This window comes from Argopecten irradians, chromosome 2, assembly GCF_041381155.1.
Source record: "Argopecten irradians isolate NY chromosome 2, Ai_NY, whole genome shotgun sequence".
Classification (NCBI taxonomy): Eukaryota; Metazoa; Mollusca; class Bivalvia; order Pectinida; family Pectinidae; genus Argopecten; species Argopecten irradians.
Window position 1 is genome coordinate 12,888,306 of NC_091135.1, and position 18,669 is coordinate 12,906,974.

At 35.7% G+C, this 18,669-nt stretch overlaps 1 protein-coding gene and 1 long non-coding RNA gene across 2 annotated transcripts; one reads left to right on the forward strand and one right to left on the reverse strand.

Annotated features, from left to right (window-relative positions):
• Positions 1 to 362: 362 nt before the first annotated feature.
• On the reverse strand, positions 363 to 8,502 carry LOC138314503 (twist-related protein-like). The gene is made up of 2 exons (XM_069254864.1): positions 7,615 to 8,502; positions 363 to 873 (listed from the first exon to the last, which is right to left on the reverse strand). The coding sequence occupies exon 1, from the start codon at positions 8,307 to 8,309 to the stop codon at positions 7,635 to 7,637; it is 675 nt and encodes a 224-aa protein (XP_069110965.1). The 5' UTR covers positions 8,310 to 8,502; the 3' UTR covers positions 363 to 873; positions 7,615 to 7,634.
• Positions 8,503 to 8,505: 3 nt separating this feature from the next.
• LOC138314504 (uncharacterized) lies at positions 8,506 to 17,305 on the forward strand. The gene is made up of 3 exons (XR_011207380.1): positions 8,506 to 9,042; positions 10,105 to 10,259; positions 15,756 to 17,305. It is a non-coding gene; the product is annotated as an uncharacterized lncRNA (long non-coding RNA).
• The last annotated feature ends 1,364 nt before the right edge of the window (positions 17,306 to 18,669 follow it).

Consider the following 18,669-nt stretch of genomic DNA (forward strand, 5'->3'; position numbering starts at 1 on the left):
TTTATACGTTAACAGTTAAATGTTGAGTTAGAGAGATCTTAGATGTAGATAAAACCGTACTCTCCACAATGTAGCTTGTTGTTCAATATTATTCTTATTTTTAACATATTGTTTTCTTTCTAATCTTTAACCAATCCATTCTTTCCATAACTCAATATCGTATAGACATTTTGTTTTATTCTGTTTCGTGAAAAGATGACATATATGTAAAGATTTTGTTGATGAACCTCAATCACATTTTGGAAACAGGAATCGTGTTGAACCATTGTTGAAATTACTGCCTAGATAGTGTTTTATTTTATATACGCATTATTTGTTAGAATATGCAACATACATCTTAATCAAAACTCAAGATCATAATGTTATATTTCATGACATTTTAATGAAATTCACTTTAAATCACTCAGTCCAACAGAATATAGAATCAAATATAACAATATAATATTGTGAGCTTTTCGGAAACCGCACATACGAGTCTGGCTCACGTGAGGGATATCTGGATAAAATGTCAAACATCGACCAATCATATCGCGCGCGATTTGCTAGATATTGTCATTTGATTGGATTACAATCCTAGTAAACCAAACACAACCAGTGCTTGACATCAAGTGACTTGTGTGTATATACACATACACTGCACAAAGGTCAAGGTTTCTGGTCTTTGGTCAAGGCATCTGACACAGTGACCACTTGGATCCGCCGCTAAGGTGACATATAAACCCTGATAAAGTTTATGGAATGGTTGTCGATTACAGCGTTCGTCTCTCTCCTGACATCTGGTGAATGTCATCACAGAGGGCGCTGTTGTACTTCCGGCCGCCATCTTGCACCAACTGCTGAGTAACATGACTTGGGCGCCGTGACTGTCTGAATCTGAAACAAAACAGACCAAAAGTTTACTTTAATCCTCAGTTAAACAAACGGTAAAATTCAATCAGACGTTTGACTTTGTTAATCTGTTCTGAAAGCTTAATGTGTAATAAAAGTAGAACGCTGTTTGTCAAGCAGGAAACCTTATAGCAATGTATAGAAACATTTATTCGATCCGTTTGGTTTGTCAAACCAATCACATACCACATATTGAATCTTTCAATAATACGCTCGTTTCATCTTCTGCTATAAAATTGATTTTTTGTGATATTCTCACGCGTGAAAGAAGCTTTACAAAAATTAAAACAATTTACAGTAAAAATGCGTGAAAATGTGACAAACTATTATCAATTGCTAAAATTTCACAATCGTACTTAATATGCGATTATCATAAGGAAAAAAATAAATGTGTTTATCAATCAAACTGCAAAAAATATATAAAGCTTTTTACTTAATTAACAGAAACAAGAGCAAGATACATAAACTAATATAACAATTAAGTTTATAATATCAAACTCATCTTGGCATACATGTAAACTGCTAATATGTAACTAAGCATAGAATATATACATTTCGTTTACTACAACTGATAAGTAACAAAATATAATGATGAATATAATAATTGTCTTTATGGCTAAACTGTACAATATAGATATGTTATCTTTGGTATGACAACGACATTTATATTTGTTATATAATCATCTCCTGCATTAACGGGGGATTGGTAAAGAGATGAAAACGAAAGAAAATCAAAAGAGCGGTCGATTATAGTTGCATTCCCCTAGGTGCATGAGAAAAGGGGTTATAGAGAAACTAATCCCTAACCTAAAGAACGCTCTATTACAGAAGGTATTTAATTACTGCCGTTAGGCATCAAGTTGGTATAATTTGGTAAGAAACCTCATTCCACCTTCCTTTTCAAAAGCTTATGAATCATCACAGAACCTCTTTAAAATCTCGAGAATTTTTCAGAAGCTCCATTGATGTCAAACTAATTCATTTCTCTTGAAACACCTGTACCGCAGCTGAGGGTACTGGTACCGAGTCAGCTGTCCCGCGAACTATCCGGCAAATTGAGTAGGTACTTTCGTTTGGCTCGCAAGGAAGTCCTTTTAACGTTTAATATGTTATTTGTGAGGATTTAAAGAAAACTCTTAAGAAAAATATCTCGGGCACTTTGGATAAACTGTCAGAGGACTGTTACGGAAGTCATTAATTAATAGGTTTACTCGATACTACGTCGTGTGTATCTTAGAGGCTCAACATATCATATTAACGGCGTGCCTACAGACAAAAACTAGAGATGTTCTTTCAAATGTCCATAAATTCTAAGAACAAACAAATAGACGTGTTTGATGGCTGAAGCAGCTGGGGAAGCCAATGAGGGCTGATTCTGTGAGAGGGGACAAGATAGAACCATGGTAACTGTAGGTCTTTTGTTGTTGGCTGATAGAACTAACATCAAACATACAGAAACTCAAGAAACAGTGACGCAAAACGCCAATACCCTTCACCTCACCACTCCCGGGTCGACCAGTCTTACAGAAAATGGTTGCTCATATAAAGTGGCTTATTTTGATCTGCGTTCCTTGCCAAAGGTGTGATACATTGACGGAATGTCTTGACATGCAATATAGTACATCTTCGTCAACAGTACCAACATGGTAACAGACTAAGGTACTGAGGAGTCTATAATCCCGGATAAAGACGTCCTGATCAAACACCGCAGTTGTTTTGTCACAGGTTTTTGTCCACTTGTATAACGATAGAGTATATATTTATAATACTTATCTTTACTTATCATAAAAATGTGTCTGGGTGCCGATGACAGACAGCACAGATGTATTACACATGTGCATGATCGGAGCTTGTGTACCACATGTACAGATGATTACAGATGTAAAACAGATACTAACCCACCGGGACATTACGTAGTTTGTTTAATCTTGTTACAGTACTGATCAGTTTTATTTATTATTTACTGAATAGATTGTTTTTGATTTTTTTTTAGCTTATAGCTTTTTTATGTGTTTTATGAAAAACTATGACATTCCAATCTACATCGTCGTATGAAAACCTTAGAATTAAAACCCTCAGTATTGTCCTATCTATTCGTTAAACCTGATATCTGATTATATTTGTAATTACGTGTAATTAATTGATAAAAAAATAGGTAATTGACAAATATTATAAATTTATCGGTAGACGGAGTCTTATATAGTATATTTATCAGATTTATACTTTAAGTGAAATATAAGTAAGTTTTAAACATAATATCTCTCACCATGACTTATCCTCCATATCGACTTTTTCGCGCGCCATCAGATATGTTAACAGGATAGAGGATCAGAGATCGGTACTTTGTGAAACTTTCCCGCGGTTTATCTTGATGAGAACTTAGATTTCCACGGGTATTACTCGGCTTCAGTACACATTAACGTCAAAACTCAATAGTGTCCATCCCTACATAGGACCGACCTCACGTACTTATACTTCCACGACCAGCTCAAAACAGTGCATCAAAATTAATCCAATGTTTTATTATTTTGTTCTGTATTTTTTTTGTTATTTGATTCTTTATCATTTTTTTTCCTTTTTTTAATTACTTCTAACTTTTTCTATTCATTTATATTGCGCTATAAGAAAGAATATACATTTATTGCTACAGAATAATGAACTGATCAAACTGGCTGACGTTTAAGCACTGTCAGGTTAGGTTCACATGACGCGTTTCATAAACAAATGTCGTATCCTTAATTTACAAATAGAAATTTTGAATATGGGACAATGGAAATCAAAACCTGTTTCAATATTTTTTATATGTATTTAAAACAACTTTTTTTGTTTATTTTTATCAATTTTTCCACATTTTTCAAATCTATTATTGAGGCTATTGAAGTAGTACCGCTTTCAGATGAATATGTGGCTACTATTTCGAAAGAAAACGTTTGTGGTTGAGCGATGACAGCTGACTTCTGTAACAGGTGTGACGTAACACAGACGTTATTAATGATCCTGGTCTGGTGTAGACAACCTCTTCTTGTGTCGGAGTGTTCGCTTTCTGCGTTTCACTTATATATTCGTTGATTCAGAAATAGGTTAATATATCCATTAATCTTATCACAAGTTAGGAAGCATTTTTTAAATTAACTTTTTTCCTGGTTTTTGTTGTTGTCGTTTTTATTATTGTTTTTTTTATTTATTATTTTTTATTTTTTATTTATTTTTGGGGGGGGGGAGGGGGGTGTTTAAAATTATTGTTCAATTTAGATTTAACGTAATTTGTTCGAATAAATTTATCGCGCATAGTTTTTTTTATCAAAATTGAAGAAAATTGGTTATGTTGTCAACAAAATACATCGATACTCTGTTGTGGAACTAATATCTACGTTTTATATTTGTTACATGTTAAAACTTCAACACCGTTGAAGATCAAACTCTGTAAAGATCTGAAGTATATTTTGGCCTGAACGTATCTTGTGAATCTTTCTCTGTGTTTGAACCAGTTAATCATATGATGTTTTCTGCAGTTACTTTAAAAAGCAAGATGCCACTTATCGTAGACCATTCGAATTATGTTTGCTGCTTTCTTCAGCAAATGAAAATTCAGCTTAAAATATGACCTGTTTCACCGATTTTGAAAGGAAGCGACTCATACATAAATCAATTTCTTAAGAACCTTACAGTTGGCGAGATTCACACGTTCACAGATCGACAGAATGCACGGTTCTACTCATCAACAGGGAAAGATTTCCAACATGCTGCCGACAAACGACTAGATAAGGCATATTTACTGCGGAAACTGCTAGTAAACCATACCAAAAACAACAAGCAGCCAATTTCTTCTTTGTTCAGAAGAGCCTTCGTCAATGGGAACAGACAATGAAATATAAACTATGTGAAACGTCAGTCATTTGTTATTTTTAAATTGTGATTTGTTCTCATACTACAATTCTTTTTAGGTGAAGTCATTCACAAGTTTTGTCCTTCTTATACTTATCTCGCCAAATTCACGAGCACAGTGAAAATGACTTTAATAAATAACTAACGTTAGATGTTTTTTGCATTCTATTCAATTAAAACCATACTAAAACGTTACGTAGATGTCTTTATGCTAACAAATGCCGCTGTTGTATTTTCTAGATTGTTCTTGGGCATGAACAAAATGAATTGACAGATAGAGTTACAACTTACTTGTACATGTCTACATGTTTTTTTATGTTTGCCTGATATTGTTTCTTGGCGTTTCTCTCTCTTAGTAGATTGATGATAATTCACACTTATTTCAGCGATAACGGAGAATTCGGCCGCAGGGTTATATAATTCGGCACCATATGACATAACGCTTTCGTATGGACTCAGTTTTATTGGTATATTATTAGTAGGAATGGGGGCAATCTGGTGAAAGCCTCAAAACTAGGTCATTGTCAGCTTAACCAACAAGACTTACATTGTATCACGTTCTGTTATCTTCATTGTAAGTATTGGTTATTGCACCTTTATGGAAAAGTCGGGAGGGTAAATGAAACAAATTGTACATTTGCATTAAAGGTGACTTGAGATTCTAGACAAAGAGACTTGGTCATCTAGACTTGGTCATCTGAACATACATTGGCAAGCTGACCACATCACGGCATACGTCCAAATGTTTGGCAATACGCGGGAGGGTTACGAAGGATACTGTTTCTGCTAATGACAATTTGTACTCTCTCTGTATCAGTCACAGTCATTTTACACTCTCTCTGTATCAGTCACAGTCATTTTACACGGGTAGAACGCTGGTCAGAGCGATGTTTTACAAGCTGGACTACAGTAGTACAAACAGACAAACGTTTGAATGAATATGATGTGATGTATAGGAAATAATTTCCATGATTATAGTCATGTCGGAATATTTGTGGCCATGATGGTCTGTCGACGAGATGTCAGTCAAAGCGTTCAGTCTGACAGTCGTGTACCAATACCTATCTATAAATAGGGTCAGTCTACATCTCAATGTCGGGGATAATATGTCCATATGTCATATTCTGTCACCGTTTGTTGAGAGTTGTCTGAATATCCAGTATCTAGAGGGTTGTTCATTTTTAAAGAAAAATTTGAATTCCGATATTGTTTGAGATGATAGTCGGGTATTGATGGTCGATGTTAAGAAGGTTACATGTATAATCTTAAAGTCCAGTATGTGGTTTAGGTTAACTCGTATCTTGTTTGATATCAGCACGATATTATTCAATCAATGGTTGGTTTGAAGTTAGAATTAACATTACCGTATTCGACCCAACAAGCGCTCAGGGCGTATACAAATTGAAAAGAATGAAAAGGTGCTAAAAGAACGAAATTGTATTGCAAATCTATACATTTTTGTGTAGTTTTGGTCTTAACTTATGCCTGGGCAATTGAAATCGACTCCTCAAAAAGGGGAGGGGTGCTTATAGGGACATGAGCGCTTATTGGGTAGAATACGGTAAAAGTAATTAAAATGATTTGAATATAATCCGAGAGTCCGGTGTGGCAGTCGCTCATTTTGGTGATAGATAATGTACATAATATATTATTATTAATATTATATTTAGTAAAACTTAACTTGGTAGTATTCAGTCAGTCTTTGTGGATATGAAGCTTCAGCTTAATATGTTGTGTAACAAGAAAGAAAAATTATTTCGTCATTTATTAAATTGAAAACAAAAGATAATCTTGGTTTACTGCGAGTTGTTGACAAGACTCGACTTAGATATATTTGATTTACTGAAATATTTACGACATTTTACCGGTATTTCGAACGTCTCTTGTTTACTTTTTAACTGTGTCGTCTTGTTACATTGGGTTATGACTTAGTTATGATTCAAACGTAGTTAATACTGTATGAGTATTGTTTTACCATTTATCGGTCATATGAGCACCCTATACCCTCTTCTGTAGTCACTAACCTCTTTAGTAATTAGTTAATGTAATGTTAGGAGAAAGTCCAAGCGAGAGCGTCCTCACTGAAGTGCCTACACAGGCTGATTCACGTGCGCGGTGTCTAACAAACGGTACGCGTGCATTACGCGACAGCATGATTTTGGTAATTATCTGGTAATGTGCTACGCACCGATTCAAGCGTACAACTACACGTGTGACTAATGCCATACATGTATATTTATACCTCGCATGCTTCAGCAATGTAAAATATTTGAAAATTGTTCAAAAACTGCACAAAGACTGCAGAATATAGTCGCGATCATAGGACGCGCGATGCCTGCCGTTCGGGTATTTATGTCGATATGCCTTTATACCCCCGTTAGAAAACTCGTTATAGCCTTCAAGCACAAACGTCGGAGATGTTTATCCGACATATTCCTGCACGAAACGCATTCCAAGAACTGTGTTACGAAAAGGAATCTTAGTGAATGCGCAACCCACGTGGTCTTTAAAGTCCAATTTTGAATACGTCAACGAAAGAGATGAAAGAGCAGATTTTGCTCTCAGCACATTTGCATCTTTTATCTGCATACTGGTGACGCGACCAAACACAGATCCTGATAGTGTAATCGGTCCATTTAAGAGAGCTACATTCGCTCGGAGGACATTTTGACACATATCTGCCAGCTAAAATTTTGTTATGTGTTTTTCGGACGGCATCTTACAGCATTTCTAACTTAGTCTTCGCAATATAATGGGTTCGGTGAGGGTTGGGAGACACAGGGAGGAGAAAGAGGGTCAGGAGAGCATTATGGTTAAAAAACATAAAAAATTATAATTTACCACTGGGAGTGAAGTTCCGGTCAGTGTGTTGGCATGGACCAAGCTCCCTCCATTCGCCACGCCGAGAAGGCGTAACTAAGGCGATCATCCGTCACGTAGTTACACGACGTCGCCATCTTGTTTGAGCTGTCACCTGAATCGTCTGTCCTCAAAACTTGGTACAAAAAGTCTATGTAACGTGTGGCAAGCTTTAGTGTCTGAATCTTACTCAACTTATCCGAGGGCAGTGTTGGGATGATTTTCCTCAGACTAGAAAACCCTTCATTTAGGGACTGTGTCCTCTGTCTCTCCCGAACGTTCGCCATCACTCGTTGATTTTGAATGTCCACCACGCTTTGTTGTGAAGATTTAGATGACAGCGATTTCCTCGCCTTTTTACTACAATGAATATCTGTAGAGCAGTCAGAACCAGGCGAGAGAGATGCTGCCGATGACAAGGACGATGAAGATGACATAGATTCTAGGTCATGGTAAAGTTCAAATGGCTTACTGACGTCGTCACACACATTGTTGTTTTCCTCTGAACGCTTTCGTTTGTTTTTTCGTGATTTCGAATAATTTTCCTGACATTCTTGCTTGACAATGATGTCACGTGCTTGGTGACCGGAATAGTCCAGAGGTGGTGACCCATGTTCGGAACATCGGATCCCTTGGAGCTGTTGTTGAGTGAACATACTGAGATCCGTAAGAACCATAGGGAATCCTGGTATATACAGACAGTCGAGCTGCGCACTCAATACACTAATTGAACAAGTCTCTTCTCCTCAGCTAATGGAACTCCCGTTATTTACAGTTATGAATATTTGTATGAATATGAGCAATATACACGTGCGCTTGGTTCAATAGCGATGTACGTATGACTTGTGGTCGGGGTGGCAGTGGGGGTATTTATAATAACTCTTGTGAGAATTATGTTTGTTTACGTTGATAGGACCGTTTGTCCCCTCCCACTTTGCCACTGGGCATTAAACCTAGGGTAGAGTCACTAGGCCCCATTAGCTGTGAAACCAACTCCCGTGCTGTCAATCAAATCTTCTCACGGACCCCGCGCGCTCTCGCGGGATCAGATTTCAGCAGGACTAAGCGAGATTTTACGGCGTCCGAGAAAATAAGATGTCATGACAGACGGCTACAATCTATTCGTCAGGCATGCCAGATCAGCCACGAAAATTAAAATTTTACCTGACAACATTGTGTGACGTATAGCGTTAAATCTCTTATCTCAGTAAATTGAATAAATTAAAAGTCAGTGTGCTGACAGAGGCAGGTCAATCACGTGACAAACATGGAAAGGAGTTTGCCTGTTATCACAGTAAAGAATAACTCACTAATGCACGTGGGTTTAAACTGGTTCTCCGTCCGTGTTTAATCTCCGTCAAATCACCGCCACCATTTGTGTCGTGGCAGGCCATCGGAAGTATTTATCATGTAAATAAAACAAATTTTAGTTTGAGATAAAATCTAAACTTAGATAGCAGGAAATATTTTGTTCACATGCCTGCTTTAAATATTTGTATATGGTAAGGATGGTTTAAAACGCAAAAACACAAATTCACAAATTATTGAAACAAGTTTTAAATGAAGAAAAATGTCTTTCACTCGAAAAAGTATCTTATTCTAATTTGTACTCTATATTCAGTATCTGAACGCCAAACTACAATAAGCTTGTATTGACAATAAATCATGTTTCTTTTCAGATCTTATACATCAAAGACCTTTTCCTTTTTGATATTATAGATTCTATTATTCGTGCCGAACGATCGGTTTTCGCGTTTAAATGACCGCATTCGATGCTAAATGAGTACTGTATGTTTCAGAGGATAATGAATTCGTTTCAATAAGATTTAAAACCTGATACTGATGGACACTTAAGATGGAGTCATTATTGTAAAATAATCAAAGTATGTCCAGGATCAGAATCCCACGAATCAAAATATCGATCTAATGCACTAAGTTTACGTAGGAAACTCGCGCCATAAAGTGATACTCATTCTCTAAAATCAATATAAAGATTCAGTATAGACTCAGTGATAGAGGTTTACTTCAAAATAATAAACATTTTGTAAATTCTACGGTAAAAAATGGAAATCTGGAGAATATTACAACTATTACAAAATCGTGAATAATCATGCAGGAATCTATATACTTATAATGTTAAGAGTTATACATATTGAAATCTCGAAAGACATTCTATTTTATTTGTTACTATTTCTTACATTTTTAATGTAAAAATTAAATAAAAAGACTACTAATTTGTAAATTATTCAATCAGCGAGTAAATAATAAAAAACCCAAATAGTCTTTTTGAGTCGGTAACCGAAAAGTATTCATAATTAATTTGTTACCGTTTAATCAGTCTTGAAATACCAAAAATGTAACAAATTATTATTTAATAACATTGTTTTAAGCAAGTAAGTGGACTTTGATAAACTTAAGAATTTATGAAAAATACATGTATTAATATTTTACATTATTATGTCCGGATTATAGTTGTAGACTGGAGTATACGGGCTACCGACGGGGTGGCCGGCCTGGTCAGTATGGTGCCGGGCTAGACCATTGTTGGAGGGAAGTGGGAGGTGAGAAAACAAATACCCCCCTGACGGGAGGGAGTGCTGATGGCTCGTCTGATCGCGTTATCGAAGGTATATCTCCCAATATAATTAACACCACCTCGTTAATCCCGACACCCCTCCCCGACCCCCGCCGGGGACGTCGTAAACCAGGTGTAACGTGCAAACATACACGTGCCAATATGGCGGCTGTCACATCGCCAAATCTATAGAGCGCCGATACGGGTTGTAAACAACTCAGTATTGACAAACATCAGATAAAATAGGTTACCTACATGTTGTCAACAATACTACAATGGAGGCTTCAGCTGACACTTCCAGAAATTATCTAATTGTAATTTATGTGTTGCCGGTACCGAGGTCTTTAATGCATGTCTGCCAATTGTTGTTTGACATACAATATCATGTGTATGTATATACTTAGAAAACTGTAACTCGTAAACTTAATTCACCATTTCAAGTTATTAAATTTTCTTTAATACACGTCTGTTCATATTTTTAGCGTGTTTGTTGAAATTGTTTTTTGATAGTTTTTTGTTGTTTATATAAGAACAATACAAAACATGCGCATATACATTGGTTCTGGCAGGTTCTGGGTATAGTTTTATCAACAGTCCTTTACTTTAAGGATTTCCTTAACTTAAAATTCTCCTGATCACTATACGTTGGATATGTTGAATAGAAAGGGATATGTTGTTTGTATGATATAAACATTGTATACAGTATTTTGTTCCTCGTGACCTGGTTCTTTAAGGATAATTTCTTATCCGTCAAAAACTTTCAAATCAACTGACAATAACGCTGATGTGCATTTTAATTGTACATAGTCGTTGAGGCACGGTAGGCCTGGTCTAATATAGTCGAAGGTGAAACTATTATGCGACTACATCATGCATTACGGCTATGTTTTTTAAAGTTGTTAAAGGAAATCATAGTTAATTGAAATAATATTTTATCGTGCACATAACTTTAATTTTAATGGCCCAATAGTCGATATATATACGATTACGTCACGAACCCTTTAAATAAGGTCTTTTTAATTTTTGACATTTAAAAGTTTTCGTCAGGGTGACGTTATTAGCCCCTAACTTTTCAAAAAATATCTTTTACAAGATTTGCAACAGAAGTAATCAACTATTAATTAATAATTATGTATTTATAATGATTTGACATAATTCTTTTAATATCCTTTTTACTAAACAAAATGAGTTTAAGCATACAAATCAATCAGTTTTGGAAGAATGAAATCATTAACAAGTACTCTGGAACCATGTACAGTGAACTCGCTCTTTACAAACGTAAGATATTCATTATCCTTCTTTCCGTTTTGTAACATCTTATTGAACTTGTTCCATTTCCGTATGATCGCTTCTCTATGTTCGATATATATATTCTCTCAGATGTTGCTGAACTCGTTCCATTTCTGCATGACCTCTACTATGTGCTATATACATTCTCTCAGATCTTACTTCAAACTCGTTCCATTTCTTTAGGATCGCTACTATGTGCTATATACATTCTCTCAGATGTTACTTCAAACTCGTTCCATTTCTTAAGGATCGCTACTATGTGCTATATTACATTCTCTCAGATGTTACTGAACTCGTTTCATTTCTGTATGATCGCTACTATGTGCTATATAACATTCACTTAGATGTTACTAAACTCGTTCCATTTCTGTATGATCGCTACTATGTGCTATATACATTCTCTCAGATGTTACTGAACTCGTTCCATTTCTGTCTGATCGCTACTATGTGCTATATACATTCTCTCAGGTGTTACTGAACTCGTTACATTTCTGTATGATCGCTACTATGTGCTATATACATTCTCTCAGATGTTACTGAACTCGTTCTATTTCTGTCTGATCGCTACTATGTGCTATATTACATTCTCTCAGATGTTACTGAACTCGTTCTATTTCTGTATGATCGCTACTATGTGCTATATACATTCTCTCAGATGTTACTGAAACTCGTTCATTTCTGTATGATCGCTACTATGTGCTATATACATTTTCTCAAATGTTACTGAACTCGTTCTATTTCTGTATGATCGCTACTATGTGCTATATACATTTTCTCAAATGTTACTGAACTCGTTCTATTTCTGTATGATCGCTACTATGTGCTATATACATTTTCTCAGATGTTACTGAACTCGTTCTATTTCTGTCTGATCGCTACTATGTGCTATATACATTTTCTCAGATGTTACTGAACTCGTTCTATTTCTGTCTGATCGCTACTATGTGCTATATTACATTCTCTCAGATGTTACTGAACTCGTTCATTTCTGTATGATCGCTACTATGTGCTATATTACATTCTCTCAGATGTTACTGAACTCGTTCCATTTCTGTCTGATCGCTACTATGTGCTATATACATTCTCTCAGATGTTACTAAACTCGTTACATTTCTGTATGATCGCCACTCTGTGCTATATACATTCTCTCAGGTGTACTGAACTCGTTCTTTATAGGGATTGTATTTCTGTATGATCGCTACTATGTGCTATATACATTTTCTCAGATGTTACTGAACTCGTTCTATTTCTGTATGATCGCTACTATGTGCTATATACATTTTCTCAGATGTTACTGAACTCGTTCTATTTCTGTATGATCGCTACTATGTGCTATATACATTCTCTCAGATGTTACTGAACTCGTTTCATTTCTGTATGATCACTACTATGTGCTATATACATTCTCTCAGATGTTACTGAACTCGTTCTATTTCTGTCTGATCGCTACTATGTGCTATATACATTCACTCAGATGTTACTGAACTCGTTCCATTTCTGTATGATCGCTACTATGTGCTATATTACATTCACTCAGATGTTACTGAACTCGTTCCATTTCTGTATGATCGCTACTATGTGCTATATTACATTCACTCAGATGTTACTGAACTCGTTTCATTTCTGTATGATCGCTACTATGTGCTATATTACATTCTCTCAGATGTTACTGAATTCGTTTCATTTCTGTATGATCGCTAATAAATATGTTCCAAGCACTCTCCTTATGTTATTGAACGCTAACTCGCCGTATAATATTGCCTCATTTGAATAAAGTAATTTTTTCATGTTATAAACGTGCATGCATTTGGCAATATCGTTGCATTTTCCCCACCATTTTACACACTCAATGTTGATTACATGACGTACTTTTGCGATACACATATATATTTTGTTACTTTGTATATATATTATGGAGATATAATTATGATATTTCAAGTTCCCATTTAGGAATAAAATGATGAATGTGTAAATGAGATGAAAGTATTGGTTATTTACATCATTAAAGATAATATGTTAGTTACATGTACATTTATATCGCATGTGAAGTACGGCATTATGGCAAAAACATATCCCCATGCGACTTAGTGTCAAACCCACTTTTCGTCATTGTGGAAATAGTTCGGCAGAACAAATTAAAACTAAACAAATTTAACTGAACTCTGTTCTATTTTACCATAACATTCGTGTTTTTGAGTTTGTGAGCCACAGAGCGGGTTTTCGGGAGGACTTGTATCACAGAAACACGTAAACACTAGGTCTGTACAAGTAAAAACATTATAGGCGATAGGGATTGGTTTGCCAGAAGGACACTTTACAACATGAATCTTGACGTTAAGACCGGCCGGTCATACTGCTTACTTCCGCCTTCAGCTCACAGAACTACTTTCCCACGCTCCATCCCACGTGCTTTCTCATTCAGAAAACCTCGAAAACTCATTTGGGTAGTCGGGATGGAAGTTACAGTGCCCCAAAACATGCTGATTCGAGTAGAACTGTAGGTCTGTAACGACGCAAAGTTCTTTGTTCTTTAAAAGTTAGAGAAAATGAAATGAATTTATAATTTGGTAAACCTTGAAAATCCTTAAAATCTTCTCTGTTATATTTGAAAATAGATAATAACTTCATCAGTTACGAATCTGAACGCACAAGACGTTTTCTATTATCAATGAACTTCATAACAATCACTATTTTGGCCTCCATCATAAACCATTCGGAGACTTATATACCCAATTTATCATATTATACATACATGTATGATAAATACCGCTAATTACTTTTATATACAGGTACACGTATGACTATATAATGGAGTCAAAAATAACTCAAAGTTCACATGATTAATTACAAACAGTGAATGAGTTAATTTTCATATCGGTAGAGGAAGTCAGGTGGTTGGCATGAACACCAAACCTTCTGGTTTGAGTAGTTTACAGCGGGTTAATAACACCAAAACAAAAACCCTTTTTCTGGGCTGTAGACGTCAGGGTCAATGTGAGGAAGTGGTTCAGGTGTCTGACATTTTCTACCACCTCTCCACATTTACCATTGACATTTATAAGCGCACCTTTCTTACTCTTTTTGGGCTGTGGTGGCTGAATAGAAAAGGTCCGGGTGACATGGTTTTCAAGTATAGTATTAGAAATTCTGTCTAATTTCATCATTAATGATGTAACAATACGTAATTCATCAAACTTGTTCATGAATGTGTCATACAAGCACTCTTGAAAGGTTTCAAAAATAGGTTCTATTCCGCTAAGGTATTGTAAGTGTACACCTATAGTTTTACACACAGCCAACATTTCGCGTGGGAAAAAAATGAAGCATCAAAGCATCAAATGACCTAGGTTTCCTTACAATATACTTTTTACGAAAATTTTTGGTAAAATTAATGTCCGTTATTTATAAGTTTGTTGTTTAAATATATGAAAAAAAATATTGATACATACACTATCATTAAAGTTGTATTACGCTTTCTGGAGAGGTGAACATATGAGGTTGAATAAAATATTTATTGAAATGTGTTGATACAAATGCGTTCAATACCACTGCAGTTATAATTAAGCGCCTATTGGCTAGGGATATGACTGTTTCAGACTTGTGAACTGGTACATTATCAGAAATCTCATAATGCCCACTCATGACGTCACAGCAGTCGACCCCCAGTGACGTGTTTGATTTCACACTTCACGTGTCATAATTTACACGGTCGATTTACAGATAATGCCAGCCAGACTAGGCGAGGGTTATCGGTTATTCTGGCCTTGGTTATAATGTTACGTCATCCTTACTAATTAACCGATGTCTATTCAGTTACCACTGAGCGCGTGCATCTCGCGATATATTGTAGACATATACCAGTATGACTAAAAAGGATTATCATATGCATACTGTACATATCATTTGTTCTCTTAATTTTTGTTTTTGTCGCTTATCATTATAACATCAGCGTGAAATTAGTTATTCATTTTGACAAAAACATGACCCAATGGTTTTGATTTTAAGCCTTTTTCACGCTGTATGGTCCCGGGCTATATCGTAGATCATATTGTATTTCATTAATCAAATGGTTGATAAATAACATATTAAAAAATAATAGAGTTACAGTAGATGGTGATTTTTCAATGATGTACATTTTAGCAAACGAAGAGGCGATATGCAGTATTTTGTGCTTAACCAAGTAATGGTTCGTTAATCTTATTTTCTTATCAGCATGCCATGTTGCTGACAGATATATACTACATTTATTTGTTTGCAGATAAACATAAAGAAAAGAGGTGTGAAATAGGAACTATTCATCCGGGTCTTTCTTTAATGACGCCCTGGTGGTGCGACAGCGGAAATACAACTTACACAATGTCAACAGCAGGTCGGGTGTACACACGGCAGGGAGGCGGTTCAGAAATTAAATATTTCCTGAGCCAAACCTCAGCATTTTTATTTTAACGATATTTCTTACAAAATGACACACGTGCGTTATTTTCTCGCGACGAAGGCGAGCTTTGTAACTTTCAGTTTTGAACATCTGTTGTGTACAGTATATTAGAACAGTGATGTTAAGTGGTTAAGGTGTTTGACATTTTACCATTAGCCCACCACCTCAGGGTTGCGAGTTAGACGTTTCTATGTGCCAGCTGCCCAAGTTATGGATGCTCCGGGAACTTTCACATTCACGGGATTTTTTTTTAAATTAACACAGATCTCATCATGCATGGTTTTTTTTAGAGTGATAATTTAGTCTGAATATTATGTGCATTGACAGTTGTGCTTATGTCGGTAATAAAGCGGTGTGGTTGGTATAACTTTGACCTGCCTGTAAGCGTTTACTGTGGTCAGTGTGTGAAATCATTTCAATAAAGGATGTATTAAAGATGCTTCACCGCCGACAGAGCATAAATGATATTAATCACTTGAATACTAATTGGTGTTTAATCGTGTATATATGTATATGTCTAATTAACACAAAAAATAATATGAAATAATTTATTTTGCCTTTGGTGCATGCGCAATCGGTACTTAATTCCAAATAGGATATAGTGCCACGGATTTTTTTTCGGGATGCAATTAATTATTTTTTGTAACTTTAACTTGAAGGGAAATTAGAAGCTCAAACTTTTCAATGGTGGTAATGGTGTAAAGTAAGTAACTTTTGTAAATCGTCTGCTCGTGTTTTTGATAGTGAAAAAATGTCATTTGTCAGCGGTGGAGCATCTTTAAAGATAAGGGTAATAGGATTGAAATACAAGTATATTTGGAGCTTGTTTCCCTTCTTCTAAATCAATATAAATGAAATTAAGGTCTTTCCCCGCGAATCATACATGTAGATCAACATATGAACCGCAAATTTCAATTTCCTAATCCAATTCTTTACCCAGAGCTAGCCCTGGAAAAACGAAGAGTAGCTAACTTGCTCGATAGACAAAGCGGTTGTAGCTACTTCTTGTAGGACGAAAGCAATGCAACCTATGTCTTGATCTATTTGAATTATTCTTACAGTAGTGTATTTAGCTTTTAAGATACATATAATCTTGTCAGAAAAGTAACTTTTACGAACAACAGAGGCTCCGAAGTACTCATACCTAAAAAAGCCGTCTCGGGTATAGGTATAGCGTACACATATTGTACCTGCTTAATTGTTGGAGCGTAGAAGTAATTCTGATAGTGTGGACAAAATATTGTCGTCGAATTTTCGAGGCAATCGGCTCCTTTGTCAAGACACAAAAAGAACAAAGTAATTTTATATTAAGGACGGTCACAATATTCACAAAAACATAAACAATGAACACATATAGACCCATAACCTATATTGTATAGTGACAATGGCCATGCGTATTGTACGGTTGATCCCTTCGGTTAGTCGCGATAATTACTTGCAATCGCAGAAAACAAATACATTATTTATATGCGTATAATGCCTCCGAACTTGTCAATTATTTTTTGTTTTATATAATTTGTAATAAAGAGTGTAATACATTTCCAATATTTATATGTCATATATTGCTTCGTAGCTGTGTGTTAGAATTACATTCCCCTTTACATAATACTTAAATTCTAATCAAAGTTAATAAGAAATTAAACAATAAATCGAACACATAGTAACTTTGAAAACCAACCAAGCAATGCAAATCGAACGTAAATGAAAGGCTTGGCAAGTTATTGATGATGTAATGAAACGGGAATAGTTTCGAAGTTTAAGGGCGTAAAACATCTCCCTGTCTGACGTAAATGTAAGACCCTGTGTGACGTATGACGTCTCCCGGTGTGTATTGTGTTGTGTTGGGTGTACATGTGAACATAAATTATGTTTCGTGCTACAATTCATATAAAACATTTAAAATTGAGAAAACCAAGACTCCAAGTGCTTAATTTTCTTGTGGACTTTTTTAGCTTAGCGTTTGAATACACGCATACCAAAATGATGACGACACTGCTTTCTAAACACCACAACACTTCACCACTGAAAATATCCAAAGTAGTGAAATCATTTTCAAAGCGTATTCTTGACTTTGAAGATAAATACAAGAGATTTTATGACACAGAACTTTAAAGGAATTAGTGAGCAATTGGTCAAACGCTTACATAGCCGAGACCTTTCTGAGTCGAGTCGACGCTAGAGGGCGTGTCTTGTGTCCAGCACGAGAGACGCACGTGCTCTGATCACAGGCTCCAATTAATTTTGAGATTAGAACTGGGCTACTTCATCAAGACCAAGGGAAGTGAAGAGGTATCACTTTACGGCGGATTTAAGTAAGCAGTAGAGAGTTCTTGGTATTTTACTGAACATTTATAATTAGTTGAAACTGAGCGTGGCGAAATGCCAAGTGTCTTTTGCTCTAATAAGTCTGGAGTGTCGTTAGCGTAAAACATTCTCCGTCTCCAAGGAAGACCGAAAAGACTGAACATTCTCTGTAACTTGGAAGAATTTAACAAAGCGTTTGCAAGTTGCAAATGTAAATGTTACACGACAAATAAATATCTAATGTCCTGTGCATTATTGAGGAAACTAAATTAAGTTTTCCACAGACAATCCGGCATTTGAAAGGTTTCGTTGAAATCATAGATACACCACTAGACCGTTTAGCTTTGAGTACTGTAACAGTTCTTGAGGAAAACTTTGGCTCTCAGGCAAAACAGACTTCGCACGAACTTATTTAAGCATCTTGGTCAGCGTT